Source organism: Polypterus senegalus, chromosome 17 (genome assembly GCF_016835505.1).
Source record: "Polypterus senegalus isolate Bchr_013 chromosome 17, ASM1683550v1, whole genome shotgun sequence".
NCBI classification, from domain to species: Eukaryota; Metazoa; Chordata; class Cladistia; order Polypteriformes; family Polypteridae; genus Polypterus; species Polypterus senegalus.
Window position 1 is genome coordinate 4,761,743 of NC_053170.1, and position 18,898 is coordinate 4,780,640.

Here is an 18,898-nt window from a genome sequence, read left to right on the forward strand (position 1 = left end):
ATGTAAATTCCCAGTTTGTCGATGTGTCCAGAGGGACAGTGGCACTGAGTTTTTTTGGGCGGGCTTGTGATATCTGAATATTTTATTTAATGGGGGGCTGTAGATGCTCCTCTTTTTATTTAAGAGGTTATTGAATTTAGAGGTCCATTAAATGTCAGCCTCCTCACCAGCGTGCTTTTTCCTTTTTGTGCCTCAAATTTTTTCCTTATTATTCCATATTAACAACCCTGGTAAAGTGGCAACAAGAAGGACAAGAAGGATATCAGGCGTGGATTTAGCAAATTCTAAAAAGAATCATCCTTCTTTCTGGTTGGATAGGATGGGAGTTTTGTTTTGCTGTGATAAGGCAGCATTTTGTTTTTTTTTCACTGAATTATGGAGGAAAAAAAATCTCAAGTCTCCATCTAAACAGACACTGGGGATTAATTTTGTTTAATTTGGTGACATCTGCAGCTGACGTGAAGTCATCTTTGGATGAAATGCAAATGCTATTGCAGGCAGCGGCAGAAAAGAAGGGAGGCATCTTTTGAGCAGTGAAAAATTAAAGCAATTAGCAGTGCTGATAAGAGTTTAAAGAGCAATTTCATCTCTCATTTGTCTTTCATTTAGAGTGCCCAGGGGGATCTGGAGGGAGGGGCTTGGTGGGGTCCTTGTCATGGCCTTGAAGATCAAATGTCAAGAGCCAGCTGTCCTCTCATAGCCAGAGAGATGAGCACATGGGGTTCCTGTCCACCAGTGAGTCATCTTAAGGGACATTCATTAGATCCAACTCCGGTGTAACTCCCCTCCATCTTGTCTTACTTTGCCAGTAGTTTCTGGAACTTTAGAAATTGGGAGCTGGACAAGCTGGCTCAGCTCTCCTACCAAGGATTCCCTCCTTTAAATTACTAATCCATTTGGCTGGGCCACCTAGCTGAGGAGTGCTGGAGACAACATATGGAAGGTACTCTCAGTTCCATGCTAGCCAAATCAGTCAGGTCAGGTCTACTAAGGAGAGAGAAGTGAGGCACACCTCTGGCATGGCTGTCACATCCAATATACTGGGAGGGAAGGCAGAGAAGCAACATCCTAAGCTATGAATCAAGCAAATGAATAAACTGAGAAATTTAGCTCTTCTTCTTTACGGGTCTGATTTTTTCAGGTAAACAAAATACGACCAGCCGGTCCTGGAGTTCCTGAAAAACAAGAAACAAACCTGCTTCACCTTATATCACAGACAGAGCAAAAAATACTGGGAATCAAGAGACCAAATAAATAAGGGGTAGTGGGAATCAGCAAAGGACTCTGATCCGGGTAACACCGCTGATAGCCCAGATACCTCAGGAATTCAGTGAACTGAAAAGGATAATCAATCCTAGTTATACTACCGATAGTCTACAAAATCACAAATTATCCTGGTTACATGCCAGATATTACTGGGCATGGAAACAAGTATGCAACACCAAAAAGAGACCAACAGGCATACTGGGAATTAAGAAAGGGCAACCGACTACTGCCGTAACCGATAGCCCAGATTAACATGAAATTTCATGTAGTGTAAGGTGCAAACGATTCTAGCTGTGCTACTGATCGGTAGTAAAGTAAGGAATGCCAAGAATCAATAGGGGAAGAAATCCAATTAACCCCAGTTTTATCACAGACATCAGCTAACACACTTTTTTGAGTGACATCAAGAAGAGGCCGAAAGGCTTACTGGAAATCAAGAGAGGACATTGATCCTGGTTACTCCATTGATAGCCAAGATATCTCAAGGATTTCAGGAAATGATAGGGATAACAGGACCTAATTACACAACTGAAAGTCTGGACAGCTAAGGTATACCAGGAATCAAGGAATGACACTGATCCTTCACCACCAATGACCCTGATATCTCAAGAATTCCATCAAGTGAAAAGGATAACTGATCCTAGTCATGTTACTAATGGGCTGGAAAACGTAGGAATATTATTGGTCGAATGATCCTGATTACGTTATGGATATAACAGGTAACACTGAGCATGGAAACCAGTAACAGTAAAAAGAGATCAATAGGCATATTGTGAATCAATAAGGGGAACTGACCACAGGTATACCAGCATAGCTCAGATAACTTAGGAATTTGATGCAGTAAAGGCTATAACTGATCCTACTTACTCTAGTGATAGCACAGACAAGTTAGGAATACAAAAAATAATTCTTTACTAGTAATTCTTTGCATTTATGTAGCACTTTTCTCACTACTCAAAGCGCTCAGCAATTGCAGGGTAAGTGTCTTGCTTAAGGGCCCAACAGAGCAAAGTCCCTTTTGGCATTTACGGGACTCGAACCAGCAACCTGCCGATTGCCAGTGCAGATACCTGGCCTCAGAGCCATCAGCAGAGTACACCGATTATGGATGATAGGCTAGACATTTCAGGAATTCCATGAAATGAGAGGGACAATCATTCCCAGTTACTTTTCCAATTATCAGCAATACACAGTACAGAAAAATGACCCTGGTTACATTACAGGCATACCAGGTAACACTATGGATGGAGACACGTAACACCAAAACAGGCATACTGGGATCAAGAGGAGGAAACCAACCTGGGTACACTACCAATAACCCAGATAACACAGAAATTGTATGTAGTGAAAGGTTTAACTGGTCCCAGTTATACCATTTCTGGTTCAGAAATTTAAGAAATGGCAATAATCTAGAGAACCTAATCCAGTGATCTGGTTTTCACTCCAGAAATCAGTCAATACCGTATATTGAGATATGTGACATCAAAAAAAAAAATACTGGGAACCAAGAGAGGAAACCAGTCCTGTAACATCACAGATATTTAAGGAATTTCACGAAATGAGAGGTGTGACTGATCCCAGTTACACTACTAATAATCAAGAAAATGAAGGGATACCACAACTGAGGGCGGAAACATGTACATCACAAGCAAACTAGGTGATAACACCGGAAAGAGGGAAAAAAGTGAATGAATCAAGAAAGCAATCCTGCTTACTACACCAATCGTCCAGATAACTCTATGAATTGAGAGGGGAACTGATCTGTGTGACATCACAGACAAAGCAGGCAATACTGGTCATCGAGATAGGCAATACCAAAACACACCAACAGGCAAAATGGGAATCAAGAGAGGAAACCAATCCAAGTGACACCACCCAGAGCCTGAAGAAGTTGGGAATTTCATGAACTGAGAAGGATAACCAATCTGATTACAATACTGATAGTCTAAAAACTAAGGAACACCAAGAATTGAGAGGGGATGCTGATCTTTGTTATAGCACCAGGAATTCCACGTAGTGAAAGGGATGAATGATTCTCATTACACAACTGGTAGACCAAAGAAACCTTAGTATTACTTACAGTATCTCAATAAACACCATTAGCTGATGTCTATGATGAAACCAAGTTTAGTTTCCTTTTTGAGTTCTGTGCTTCTAAGGAGAGACCAAGATACATGATGGGAGTCAATAGAGAGGACTGTTCCTGGTTAAACCATATGTACTCCAGATGACACAGGTATACTATGAATTGAGAATATGGATTGAAGCTGATTCCACCATTGATAGACCAGAAAACTCAGGAATACTATAAATTAGAATCTGGGTTAAGTCATGGACAAATTAAGTCATACTGGGCACTGAGATAGACAGCCAACATATATAATGGGAATCAAGAAAGTAAAACCATCCTGGTCACACCAGCAATAGTCTAGAAAACTCAAAAATACTACGAATTAAGATGGGAAAATGACCCTTGTAACATCAACGACAGAAGAGCAATTACAATGAATTCAGGGAGGAAACCATCACTGGTTACACTAGGTAACTCATGAATATTGGGAATGAAGAAGGAAAGGCACTTCCAGTAAAACAGTTGTTTGTAAAACAGGCATTCCAAACTTCACTAGCTAATGAGATCATAGGAACTGGCAAATGACATTGATCCTGATTACAACACAGTTACAGGAGCTAATCTGGGAACACCAGCCAGAGCGGGAAAACACCTTCCAGTTACAGCACAGACAGGCCAGCCAACTCCTGTATACCCATCATCGATAAGAAAGTGCTCCTTGTCATGCTGAGGACCAAATGGCTAACACTACTGAGGAATCTAACTGCGGTTGCTTCAGACAGACAGTAGCTAACTCGGTAATATTGGGAATCAAGTTAGAAAAGCAATCCAGGTTGCACCATGGACAGACAAACTAGCAAAAACTAAGAATGAAGTGAGGACAATGATTCTATTTCCACTACCGATTGACCAACTGAAGTAGGCATAATGAGAATTGGGAGAGTAACCCAGTCCTGTTCAGGAATACTGGGAATCAAGAAGTGACTGTGCATGCAAAACCAATAGGTTCACTAATTCTGGAATACTAGGCAACCACATTCTGTTATGCTACAAAAGAAACAGCCACAGCAGAAGCACTGAACTCGGCTATACTGAGAGTGACTGCCAGTAAGATCTCCAGCACACCGACTAGCACACTGCGAATCAAGGGGGGCAGAAATTGATCTTTGTTACACCACAGCTAACGCAGGAAATACTGGGAATTGTGGTTAAAACTGGCCTTGTTCACCACAAGTAAAGTAGGCTCACTGGGAACTGAGACTGAAAACTCATCTGATTTATACTCCTTGCACAGGACCTAATTTAGGATACTGGGAATAAAGAGGGGAAATCACACCCATTTGAACTGTCGACTGGCATGCTGAGAATAAACAAAGAGCAGTGTGGAACTGGAGCAGAACCCAGAAAACATCTTCTAGTCAAATTCCAAACACTGGGGCATGTGATTTGGAAACATAGGTTGCTGGGTATACTGGGAAGTGACTCTCGTAGTTAGAGAAACCAGCCAGCTGATTAATCAGTAAAGCCAATATAACGTTTTCCAGGATCCAACGTACTGGGAAACATAACACAAAGGCTCCTTCTGCTATAGCCTAGCCATCCTGGTCAGCTCAGCTTTTCGGGGAATACAACAGTTGTCAAACCTAAAATAGACCGGCCACCTGCTCTACGTGATTCTAAGAAGAACCTACACATGCCCATGTTTAATCCCTGACGGCACACTTTAACGTGAGGGCAGTCACCTGTGGTGCTGAGGTCAAACAATGATCCCTTATTTAGCTTTTCCAAAAAGAAATGAGCAAGAAATGGGAGGAGTTTAAAGTTTTGAAGTTCTAAATTTCAGTTTCAGCTTCTATTTTTCAAAATGGCATCTGATAACAGTGTAGGGCAAAGGCAGGTTGCCTGGCATAGTAGGCAAAATTCTGAAACACTTTGTCTTCCTTGGTCTTATAGAGGGACACTATGACAGGCCTCTGCTGAGCCACAAAATGCTGAATGAAGTTATCCATGAGCTCCGTGCTCCAGTTAGGCCTTTAGACTTGGTCCAAGAAAGCTACTGGTGTCAGTGAAGAACAAATGACAAGGAGCTCAGTGGAATGCAGCCTATGATGCACCAACACCACCATCGTCTGAAAAGTACCTTCTTGTATTAATAATAAGAATTCTTTACATTTACCTTTCTCACTACTTAAAGCGCTTCAGGGAGTGGGGTGCTGATATACTGATCCTGGGTGAGTGTACAGTCTAACTCAAAAATGTGAAAACTTCACCAGACCAGCAGGTCTTCAGATGTGCTACTGTCCTAGTCTTCTAAGTGTAACATGAGCCCAGACCATCACATCAAAGATGCACAGTTCCATCCCACTGCCGGTTTTCTGTCTAGGACCACCATTCACAATTGACAGCCCTACCTAAAACTGGCGTGCTGCCACCTTCTAAAGATTACAATTGACAAAGTCAGCCCAGGTGGCACTTGTACTGAACATCATTCCTTCCACTTCCAGCAAACTGCCAGCACTAGCATTATCATATCACCAAGTGCCAGCTTCCTAAACCGTGACTTTGATCTACTACTCCTAGAAAAAGAGGGGCTTCACAGCCAAACCTTTAAGGCCATGAAGAGCTTTGTAGGGGGTCCTCCTGCTAAACAATAATTGAGGCATGAAACGCTGAATGGAGTCTCCCACAAGCTCAATGCCCAGTTAAGTTCTGACTTGCACCACCAGCCAAACCTACTGGTGGCTGCTGGTGAACTTCAAATAATAAGGGGCTCAGCGGGATGCTGTCTGAGATGCATGTAAAAGGTCTGAAAAGTGGACTTCAGTTGCACCTCCTGGTATCAAGATACCAATATGCCAGTCCCAAGTGAAGATCCAGTCTGACCTGAAAAATACTCAACACTCCATCAGACCAACAGGTCTTCAGAACGTGGCACTGCCCTAGTCCTCTGATTGTAACATGAACACAAAGATGCACAGCTTGAACCCAGTGCCATCTCCCTGCCCAGGACTCCCTATTGGCAAAGCCACCAAGATGGCACTCGTACTAAACATGATTGTCCTCCATTTCCAGCAAACTGCCAGCACTTGCGTTATCATATCATCAAGTGCCAGCTTCCTAAAACTGAGTTTGTCCCACCAACCCCAAGAACCAGAGGGTCTTCATAGCTAAACCTTTAAAGCCATGAAGCGTTTTGAAGGGAGGCCTCCCATTAAACATGAAGTCAGCCATAAGCTCAGTACCACAGTCATGGTTGCCATGGCCCACTGAATTGTGTAGCCAGCAATACCCACTGATGCCAGTGACTATATGATGCTTGAATTACATGGAGGTGTTACTGTCAAGATCTTCATTCTGAATGATCTTAATTGGACCCTAAATTAAAATGGCTTCCTGAGACCTAGGTTCATTTCCCTGTCCAGTTATTAGTGTAGAGTTTGTATGTTCTCTCTGTGTTGGTGTGGGTTTCCCTTACAGGTACTCCAGCACCACCACTTCCCCTGCCATACCCCAAAGGCATGTCCTCTGTGTGAATTGGTGACCTTTATGGATATTATGTCAGTGTGCCTTGTGATCGCCTGGTGTCCTGCCCAGAGCGGACCTCTAAATGGTGCCATAGTGTTTCCACAACAGAACAAGTGTAAAGTGGGATAGCCTGTGGTGGGCTTGTCTATTAGTCCTTAGAAGGGGCACAACACACACCTCATCCCACAACATGTGTCCTGGCCATCTTTGTGCAGTTTACGTATTCTGTCTTCTGTCCAAGTGTGCGTCTGATGAGTGACATACTGAGTTTGCTTGAGTACCCAAAGCCTTTCAGGATACGACGCATCCATAGTAATGTCGAGAGCCATCCAGCTTTGGCTATTCCTACTTAACTTGTGCATGAAGGTCCTATCAATTCATTGTTAAAATCCTCAAAGGATCCAAAGGAGTTCCACTGAAAGCTGAGCAATTAGGCATTAAGCCAATGCCAACACTTGATGGGGAGTCCTTCTACATCATGCGTCCTCCTGCCACCTTGTCCCCAAGGTAATGAAGACCACTCATGCTAAACCACAAAAGACCCAAAGTACTTGATGGTACATGTGCTCCAATCTGTCCCTCTCCAACTCCAGCACTCCAGTCATGTTCCACTGAGTCTCCATTCCCAAAGTAGAGTCGCCATCATTCATCCCACACTCTGTGTCCTCCATCTTCTAATTCCTGTTTAGCCATCAAACAGCTGTGGATTGCTTGATGCTGTGGAAACTGACCCGTGTAGGTGAGGTTGGAATAGACATAGCTCTGGCTACGCGGGCTCGTATGGAATGCTTATCCTGCCAGCGATGCCACCTCTTCCTGACTGCTGAACGGACCTGTTAGAGTCAGAGGAGACAAAGAAAAAGAAAGGGAAGGATGAGAAGGACGTCAAAATGTATTTAGAAGAGGCAATGAATCACCTACTGGCCATCTGAAGGTCATCTAGATGCTAAAATACTGAATGTATCAATGATTCTATTAAATAGTAGTGCTCATCCAACCTATCCAATGACTATGGGCTCAGATACTATAATAGAAGCAAAAACAAGCAGGATTTGGAAACAAAATTTGTTTTCCAAAGGCACTTGAGGGCAGCATTGTCCTAGACTATAAAGTCTATATGAGTGGCAAGCAGACCAGGAGGAGACCCCAGAAAAAATTTAAAGGCCACCTCACATTCAGGCTTGAGGTGGAATGAAGGAAAAACAGCGGGGCTGGTTGGTGGGGTGGGAGAGGGCAGAGAGAGAGAGAGAGAGAGAAAAGGAGAGATGGCCGGCAAGTGGGGAATACTAGGAAAGTTGTGGGCGAGTGGGAAAGCTATCCATATTCGATCATTTTCCTTAATAAATAAATGACCAAGTATAATATTTTTGTCTCATTTGTTTAACTGGCTTCTCTTTATCTACTTTTAGGACTTGAGTGAAAATCTGATGATGTTTTAGGTCATATTTATGTAGAAATATAGAAAATTCTAAAACGGTTCACAAACTTTCCAGCACAACTGTAACTGCCTATATATATATGTTATATTGTGTAATTTAAATCTATTCATTCAGTGACTTTCATATCTATTTCTTTTATATGGTGCCTTTCATACCTATATTATATATATATATATATAATATATTTTCAGTTTTGGTCTTTTTCATATCTGTTTCTTTTATATTGTGCATATCTATCTATCTATCTATCTATCTATCTATCTATCTATCTATCTATCTATCTATCTATCTATCTATTGACACGTGCGCCTGGGGGTAGAGCCCACCCGGGACGCCCGAGAGGACCGAAGGAGGGCTGGTGCCTCCTCCTGACCAAGAGGGGGTGACCGCCCTGGTTTTGTTGGTGGCCTCGAGTAGGGGGCTTGGAAGCCCAACCCTGTAGGGGCCCGTGGCCACCGCCAGGTGGTGCCTCGGTGCTTGAAGAACCCTGGAGCCCAGAACTTCCGCCACACCCGGAAGTGCTGGGGGGAAGAAGAATGGGGACACCCGGAGGGCTTCCGGGTGCGCAGCAGGCACTTCCGCCACATGGGGGTGTGTCCATGGAGGAGTGCCGGGAAGCAGCTGGAGCCCATCTGGGTTGGTATAAAAGGGGCCGCCTCCCTGCATTCAAGAGCAAGAGTCGTGTGGAAGAGAAAGAAACTCAAGAGAGGAGTGGAGGCGGCCAGAAGGAAGGCAATTTGTGACTGTGAGGCCTGGACTTTGGGGGATCGGTGCTGGAGGCACTGGGTTTGTGCACTGAACTCTTTACTTTAGATATTGTAAATAAATGTGTGTGTTGGGTGCAAAACGATGTCCGCCTGTCTGTGTTCTACACTATCTATCTATCTTTTATACAGATAGATACCTATTTAATATAGCATCTTTTATACCAATTTCTTCAATAGTGCTATTCATTTCTATCTTTTATGTTTTATATAGTGCGTTTCATATTTATTTTGTATGGTGTCTATCAATTCTACCAATCTATCAATCTTATGTAATGTTTTTCATACCTGCCTGTTTTATATAAAGCTTTTTACAGCTATGTATGCAGTGCATTTTGTATCTATTTTCTATAATGTCTTTCATATTTATTAACCTATCTATCTTAAATGCTTTTCATATCTATCTGTGCTATATCAAGCTTTTTCTATCTATCTATCTATCTATCTATCTATCTATCTATCTATCTATCTATCTATCTATCTATCTATCTATCTATCTATCTAATACAATGCTTTTCATGTCTATGTATCTTATATAGTGCCTTTCATCTTTATCTGTTTTTTTCTATATTATTCCAAGTGAGCACTTTGCTGGGATCCACTGATGTTCGTGAAGGCCTGTCACTCACTGACATCTTCTTTAGTCATGTGATAGCCAGACTACAACTTTGTCTGTCTGTTGGTGGTCGTTGTCTTTCCAGTCCAACAAACTGATTGACAGCTAAATCACTCTGAAGTTTGCATTCCCAGAGGCAGAGCCGGAGGCTATGATGGGGGAGTCAGGTGTGATTTTGTGCAGGACTAAGACATGGTGTAAGTAGCCAATCTGAGGTGCCAAGACGCCCAAAACTGGGACTCCCTTAAGCCACTTAATAACCCACAGATGTTCTACATGGACACGATAATCAAAGTGCATCTTAAGCTTGGATTTTATTGTTTTTTGGCACTTATTGGCAGGGGCTTTACACTTTTAAATGATATCCGTCAGCTGAGACTTCTTCAGTCAAAAATTCACTTTACACACATTTAAAATATTTTCTGTATGAAGTGCTTTCTGTAAAATGGCAAGCGGTCCAGTTGTTGATGGAGGATGGATCTGGCAAGCAAGCCACTTCAGATCACTTGGGCTTGCGGTTTATAATTATAGCGTAGTGAATGACTGTTATAAGGACTGACCATCGACTCAAAAAGAAATCATCAGAGCCAAATTGCCAAATGCAATGGTCATGCAACACAGGGGATTCTATCTTTACAGGTTAAACTATATGGACAAATATGGAGGTCATCTGCACTGGACGGTCACTGCAGGATCACACATTGATATCATCTGAGCTCACTAAGAACATGGGGGGCTAAGGCGAGTTTAATTTCATGGGGGAACTCAAAAAGCCAAAGAACCAGGCAGCTTTTTGAATGCTTTGTGGAGACAGATGGCTGCTGTGTGTTGGAAGAAGAGCAAATCTCACAGCTTTCCATTTGAAACTGTGCAATCGGCAAAAAGAACCTGAAGAACAAAGGACGATTTAGTCAACAGTCAGGAAACTCACCACATGAAAGAATCTGGGCAGCCAACTAAGGTGAATTTGGGTGGCAGTTCATTCGCTGAGATAAGCTCTCTTATGAAAAGTGAAAATAAGAAATGGATACCTGTATAACTGAGTTTGAAGAAAGAAAGAAAGAAAGAAAGAAAGAAAGAAAGAAAGAAAGAAAGAAAGAAAGAACATGTCACGTCTCCCTAATCTAATGCACCATGGCAGTGAGTGACTGATTTTCCACCTGGCTCCATAGTACTGCCAAACCTTGAGCTTGTTTAGTGACTTCTGTCCTTAAGTTACATTATTTCTTTGGTAATGCAGTTCTGGTTGACAAACTTTCATTTTTCTTCTTTCTTAGTGTCTAATAAAGGTTGTGTTGCCCATTCTTATTTAGAGCTGCTGGGTTTTACATGTGCCTGAGTGGCATGGGCCATAGAGTAGTACTGTAGTAGTGCTCTGTTTGTGGCTGCTGCCAGGGTGCTAGTTGCAACAATGCTGTGGTCAGGCAGTTCTACTCAATAATCCTTGCACCAGATGTGACATATTGAACATCGATTGTGTTTCAGGGCTACCTCACTGTGCCCTGTGGTGGATGGAAACACTGTCCAGTTGTAGTTTCTGCTGCCAGGATAGGCACCAACTTTCCATGGCTATTACTAGCTAATTTAACTGTGGCCGGTCTGCTCTACTTTGAGAGCACCCTGCTGCTGTCCTCCAATGCCCACCTTCCCCTCATTCTGTTTTCGCTCAGCTGTCACCCCCTGCTGTTTATTTGGTATTTATCGGAATAATGGTGCTTTGCCAGGCTGACAGATTTTTCATTCTTTTTACTCCTTTGTCAAGTTTAATCTAACACTTCCATTATAAAAGGCGTTCTTTTCATCGGCTCCGCAGGGCCTTTTTATTTTGCGCTTAGTAAACTGATGTGAGCTTAATTATTACAAAACATCATCACGGGTGCCTTCTCCAGTAATCACAACTGACATTTCACATTTAAAAGAAGCTGCAGCCAGTAGGGTGAGTATATCACACGGCAGGTAGATCAACTTTCACTCCACTGGATGAGGAGACCTACAGACTCACAGCTACATCCTTTGCTGGAACTCCCAAAAACTTTGGGGGTGTGGGGCCGTCCACGGTATACTCTGTGGCACAACTGTGCCCATTTGTATTTGTATCTCTCTTCCCTAGGGTGTGGGGGAGACCTTTAGGAAACAGCTGCCGTCATCGTGGCCAGCTTATTTAGGTGTGTCTAACCCATTTCTGAGTAGGGTCACTATTATCACATATTCAGAGTAGAGTGTGTGGTGCAAGTGGAAAATCGGGTGCACAATTACACCAAAGGAATGCCACTGGTGAAGGATTCTCCCTTAATGTCACCATTACTGCTTGCAGTTTCACCACTGAATTTACACTGAGCTGCCAGTCTCTTAGGTCCACGTAACCCACTTTGGCCTTCAGAACAGCATGAGTACATCTTCCCAAAGACCCTACAAGATGCTGAATGTGTTCTACCAAGTGGAAACTCTGAAAATACTGCAGACTGCTTTATAGTCTGCCCACAAACTGCCCTTCCCATTTTATCTGAAAGATGCTTTATAAAGTTCAAATCTGGGGAATATGCGGGCCACTGAAGCTATGAAGACTGGATCTGCAGTCTAAAAGTTGGCGCTAATGCTTCTCCTCATTTTTCCCTAACAGATCTGACTACTGGCAGCACTAGTGATATCACTTCTGAGTCACAATCCCGAGAGCCCCCTTTTAAGGGGTTCTGAAGCCATCTTAAGGCAGTCTGGCTGACTGTTGACTCTGCCTGAAAAGACGTACAGTGAGTTTTTTAAAATATCAAGTTTGCCTTATGGCATCCCAACTCTTTATAACCTCTTTGTGGTTTTTCTTACACCACTTTCATGGGTTCTTCAAGAATAACGTTTTATTCACCATTACTGTGCTTTGACTGTGGGTGCAGCAGTGGCTCCAGGTTATATTGGGGACTGCCTTACCTCCTTCAGTGCATAGCAAACAAAAATAAGACCAAATAATGTTCTTTTCTTTAAAATAACAGTCAACAGCATTAAACAGATCCTCGCCTCTAGAGCGTACTGACAAAGGAGAAGAGAACAAAGAAAAAGATTTTCATCAACTTCACTGCCGTCAAGAAATCTCACAATAACAAGCAAAACAACAGAATTAGCAACATTTGGGCTTTTGTCAACTTGTAAAGCAAAATTTACTATTTTGAACTTTTTCTTTTAAAGCATTTTATTGATTTTATTAAAATCAAATAATATTCCATACAAGCAAGTCAAGTTTAACAAACCTAGGTACAAAACAAATCAACTATTTTTAATTCTACCTGTTCCTTTCACCTCAACATCATCAGACAAATCCTGAATTCTTTGAGAAATTGTATTGTTTGAAAGAGAAACAGTGTTCATTTTTTGATTATTTTCCTGCCTGGGCATAAATAGAATGGCATCTTTTATGAAAGGAGAAGTTCAATTCTCAGCTACAGTAGGATTTTTGCCACATTTAGAAATATGATAACTAACACAGTAGAAGGCTTCAACTGCATTATTGTTATTTTTGTTAGCTGATGACAATGACAAGTATGATATTGTATTGTGATGTTTTTGATTTTTTTTAGATGGCATGTTTTGCTAGAAACAACAGTGTAAGGACAACAGATAATATTTATCATGATTGTGACCAGAAAAATCCCAAACTCATCTTTTAACATCGCACATGAGAGAAAAACAGGGACCACCAGCAGAGCACAAAGCCAGCAGAATAACAAACACGCTGCCCGTCTAATGAAGTCACCTCTCTGTGTGCAGCGGCGGAGGAGATTAAACACTTGTGCACAGCTCCTGACACTCCACGCATGCTTCATTAGAGTGTGGAGCCAAAATCAACAGGCCCAGTCAAGTGTGCTTGAGGACAATCACCAGTGAAATCCCTCCAGGGCTCTGAGCTTTATGTCGAAGTGCCGGCCTGAGCTTCAGCCGGCTGCCAGTTCACTTGTAGGTCCAGGTCACTGAAGGAACACCCTGACAGCCGCCTGCTGCACTCAGTGAAATGGGTGCCAGGATCCCAAGTCTCATTTGCTCTGAGGCACCCTTCAATGTGCTGGGGCCTCCTCTCCACCATGTGTGAGATTTGCATTGAGAATGGCATCCAGAGAGGGCAAGTGACTACCACCCGTCAAACTTCTGTAGGGCAGTGGGGTGACAGTGTTTGGACAGTTTTAAGCTATGGATCAGAGGGATGGAGGCTTGGGTCGGCTCATGTTTATTACTTTAGTCACATGGGGATTCAAGGCTCTACACCAGACATGATGTCACATGCTTAGTCCAGCACAGAATGGCCAGCAGCCTCAACTCAAACACAACTGAAAAATGGAAAAACATAATTAGGTGGAGAGCAGCAGTTTAAGCCAATGTGACTTTATGTGACATTGTGCTGGGCATGTCATAGGGTATGTCAGGTTTGCTGACATACTGTACTGTGAAACACTGTGAGAATGGGGGCGTAGATTAATCAAACTGTCCTCCATCTGTCTTGTGTACTGCGTTTTCCATCTGTCTATCTGGGCAAGGCACTGTATGAAAGGTAGATGGAGAGATGCAAAAAAATGCCATGTAAGAAGAAGGTGTGAAAGGCACTATAAAATAGATAGCTTAAGAGATACAAAAGACACTATATAATAGACAGATGGAGAGGGGAAAAGCTGTGAAAGGTGCTATATAATAGACAGATGTAAAAGGCAGATATATGGAAGAAAGACATATGTCAATGACACTATATAATGGATAGATGTGAAAGGTACAATATAAAAGATATGAGAAAGGTGCTATAAAATAGATGAAAAGAGAGGTGTGAAAAGCAATATATAATGGACAGATGAAAAGAATGGTAAAAGGCTATATAATAGACAGATGATAGACAGATAATAAACAGTCATCCAGCACAGTTGTCTTCCATGACTGTCCAGGTCTTCTGGAGTTGCAGAGGTCACCAGTGAATCCCTTCATTTTAAGAATATACCAAATGGTTTATCTAGTTACTCCTTGTGTTTCTACTATCTATCTATCTATCTATCTATCTATCTATCTATCTATCTATCTATCTATCTATCTATCTATCTATCTATCTATCTTATAGAGTGCTTTTGTATATTGCTGATTATGTATTTATGTAAGTATTATTTACATTTTGAAATATTTCAAACAAAACACCTTCCAGCCTCCCTCAGTCATTTCCAGGTCAATTCTTCCGTGGGTGCGTTGGTGACACTGCCTATTATCACCCTAAGTTTTTGACTTCTTGTTCTCACTGTCAGTGCCAATTCCAATCCTTCATTTGCCAGTGGCATATTTTTTTACAAAGACTTTCGCTCACCCTCAGGATCAATAGAAGTTATGAATCTGCTTACCTCGCTGTTCAAAAAACAGTAGAAGACCGACACAAAAAAGCCCTGGAGGAGAGAAGAGAAAGACACTTGTTAGTGCAGCCCAATTTAGACTGAAGCAGAGTCAGATGGCACTAAAAGAAATTGGCCATCGACCCACACACCATTACTTGGTGACATGCAGGGAGAGTGTCACATGCACACACCAAGTGCTTGCTCACACAACTACCGCTACCATGACATACAAGCTGACCCATGAATTTGTTTGAGTCTTCAGAAACACAAGCACGTGCAGAATCACACATACTGTACATCTGTCAGCACATTAACATGTCTACTCACACAAATCTGCACTTACAAAATTAACTCAAGTGATCTCTTTGGTGCAAGCAGAATAGAAGCCGTGTGCTCCATACGACTGCTCTAAGTCTGCTTGGCTCGAGGGCAAAGAAAATCAGCTCCATGAATGCATGGCTGGAAACCCAACTCTAAATAACTGTGTCATCATTTTTAAATATTATGCATATTTGGTACTGTTTTCATGCATGCTTTACATCTTGTTATTGTTAATGTTATTGTTATTTGATTCATTTTGTGCCCTTTCAGTGTGGTGGTCTAATCTACAGAACACAGACAGAACAAGCCAAGCAACTCCATGAAAAGCACAAGTTAAGCAATGGGCACAAGAAAATCTCCTAGTAGTCACTGAATATCCAGTTAAAGCAGCCATTAAGAAATTGATTCTAATAGAGATGTAATTCTGCTAGAGCAGGAAAAACGGTTGATGAGTGAGAGAGGCCACCAAGAGACCTCTGAGAACTCTGAAGGAGTCACAAGCTACTGTGCCTGACATTGGAGAAACTGTGCCCGGATGTTTCAACAGTTGCAGCTTAATGGGACATCTTGGCTGAAGGCACATGGAAGACTCTGAAGTCAGCTGGAAGAAGGTTCTGTCGTCTGATGAGACCAATATTGAGCTATCAGACTAAAAAACACCAGGATACAGGGCAAATTATCACAAACAAGCCATCTACAACATGAAGCATGGTGGTGGCTGCATCAGCATGTGGGGATACTTTTCTTCAACAGGCCATGGATGATTTGTGAGAGGAAAATAAAAGGAGCAAAATACAGGGAAATCCCAGACGAACACCTGAGGATGTCTGCAAGAAACATGCACCTTAAGAGAAAATAAGGACCCTGAAGCATGAAGACAAAGCTACAGAGGAATGGCTTCAAAACAACAATGTCAACGTCCTGGAGTCACAGTCCAGTGCCTGCATTTATCAATTCTCTTAGAACAGGGAGATAGTTCTGTCTCAAAAATCAAATGAGTGATGCAAATGGGAAATGTGTTATAAAAATTAACTGTATTCTTATTCTTTATTAAATGTGATCCTACTCTTAGGAGTAGGTGTAAAAGCATTTTATCAGTTTTCCTAATTTAGGAAACTACTGCTAACTTCACCAGGATTTAGGTGAGCTTATGAGAAGCTCCCAAAAGATTGCAATCAGGCAGAGATTGGCACGCACATCCTGGGAAAGACTGTGTCCGGGAGTGTAAAATCTTCAATTTTTAAAACTGTAGATTGGTTATATTAAGTTTTAATTTTTTGCTTAAATGAACCAGGATGAATTGAATTTACAGGACTCTTAAAGCAATTTAAGTGTGGAGGCAATTAAACTCGCAAGAATCCATTCTTGTACATTCTCCCTGTATTGCACCTGTAATTTATAGCTTTAATGCATCTGTTTCAGTTGGTTAATAACTTAATGGTAGGGAGGACAGAAAACAGTACACAATTCCACAGAATCAAAAAGAGAAAACTTGAGAACAGAAAACAAGTATGGATGTCAGAGGATTGGAAGCTGTTTCAATTAGTTTATAGCCCTGCAAAAGAAAGCAGTATCAGGTCAGGTCAGGTTGGGGAGCATGCACTGGTACAGCACGTTGCCGCACCCACCACATGATGAAACAGCTCGGGATCCCAATTGGCAACCCCCCTTCAGTCCCAAACTCCAGATATGTCCATCATTCTGCCTCTTGGGTGTCCTGTTGGCCTGGTTCATCTGCTTGGGTCCTCAAAAATGAGGCTCCTGTGAGCCGAATCACCCTCAGGAAATCACACCACATGGCCATAGTGCCGTAACTGACACTCCCTCACAATGCAGGTCATGTGCCTCATTCTGGACCCTGTGAGCAACACAAAGTCAAACCAGAGGGACCCATTGGTTCTCTGAAGAGGATCAGCACCGAAAGAAACCAGTCTTCATCTCAGGTCAATGGATAGCATTCGTGTCTCACAACCATATAGCAAGACAGGAAGCACCAGGACTCTAAAGACTCATATATTTTGACAGCCACACACCCCTTTCCAGTGACCTCATGACCTCCCATGCTCTCCCAATCTGCCTACTGATTTCATAGGAATAGTCACCAGAGACATGAATGTCACTGCCGAGGTGAGGTCGACACTCTCTCTGCAAACAGACAAACTGCTGATGGCTGTGCCTAAGAGGTCATTAAAGGCCTGCATCTTTGGCTTTTATCAGGACACTTGCCAGCCCAGACACTCAGACTCCTCACAAAGTCTTTTAAGAGTGTAGAGAGGAGTGCAAGAGAGTGGCATAAACCTTTTATTTGAATGTAATCGTATCCACCCTGGATGTCATCTTCTGGAGATAAGTATACCTTCAGAAGAGATGGCTGATGGCTCACTTTCCAAATTAAGCAGTTGGTGTTTGTCTTTCTCACTTTGAAAATTATTATTATTGTGTTCATATAAATTCCCTCTGAACGCTTTGAATGCTTTACCTTTTGACTCACCGGTACGTGAAAACCCCCAGCTCATCTTTATTGATGTCTATTTATGCAAGATGTCAAACGCTTTGGGGTTCCCCTCCTGTTTGTGGCTGTCTAGACCCAACAAATCCTCATTTGTAAGGCACATTTGACCATATTATGTACACAAAATTACCTTTATTGTAAAAAGTAAACCAATAGGTGTCTTCAGCAAAAATAATCAGTAGGACTTGAAATAGTGCAGGCCACATTAACTGATCCCAGGGGTGAACCCCCTCATGGGATACAAAGAGACAAATTTACTCCTTTTCATAAAAATTGGGAAAATGGAGACTGGAAATATTGGTGTGTAAAGTGTCATTTTTTCTATTTTGAGATTGCTGTTCACAAATATTATCATCATTTTGATAACTGAGTATTTACCGGTGGTCCTAGTCCTCTAATAGCAACTCTCAGTAGGTGAAAAATTACAAATTTCAAACAAAGGCACGTGGGGTATAGTTGTAGACAATTCAATGTCAGCGATTATGAATATGATGTTATATTTGATTTTTGATCTTTTACTAGGCCTTTATGGACCTATCAGAGGGTGAAAAATTAATATTACAATTGAGAATGCTTTCACTTTAAACATTTAACATGAAGCACATATTTTCATATTTTGAATATTTGACACAACTATTCTTGTTTATTATGTACTTCTAGCTCCTGAAGTAAATCATTCCATTTGATATGAATATCCTGAACTAAGGCAACATACGGTAATTAGAGACTTTTTATCATTCTAAATATATTCTGGGATGGTCTCCTTGCTTATATTGCAAGACCACTGCTTATACTGAGCTTATGCCAAGACATAGGGCAGTCATGTGTGGTGTGTAACTGTAAAATGTTTCAGGGGTGAATTACAGCAAGCTCCATTCCCTTTGCCCAAAGATCTCACTACGGCATGTTGTTCAACAATGGTGCAATCACACAGCAGAGTGTCCATATTCATTTGAACTTTGCCTCAAATAGACCAACAGCAGAGCTGTTTGTATGCTGTGAGTGTTCAAATTACCCATAAGCCATCATGAATGTGTTG

General features: G+C 41.9%; 1 protein-coding gene across 3 annotated transcripts in view; it reads right to left on the reverse strand.

Moving 5' to 3' along the window:
* Positions 1-2,260: 2,260 nt before the first annotated feature.
* Positions 2,261-18,898, reverse strand: part of crhr1 (corticotropin releasing hormone receptor 1) — a 225,861-nt gene continuing 209,223 nt past the window's right edge. For 2 of the 3 annotated variants that reach the window (XM_039740119.1, XM_039740118.1), the window contains 2 exons: positions 15,036-15,077; positions 2,261-7,695 (listed from right to left, as the gene is read on the reverse strand). In XM_039740119.1, coding sequence (XP_039596053.1) covers positions 7,555-7,695; positions 15,036-15,077 — 183 coding nt within the window. In that variant the 3' untranslated portion in view covers positions 2,261-7,554. The remainder of the gene's footprint in view (positions 7,696-15,035; positions 15,078-18,898) is intronic. The other variant, XM_039740120.1, reaches the window with a different exon arrangement.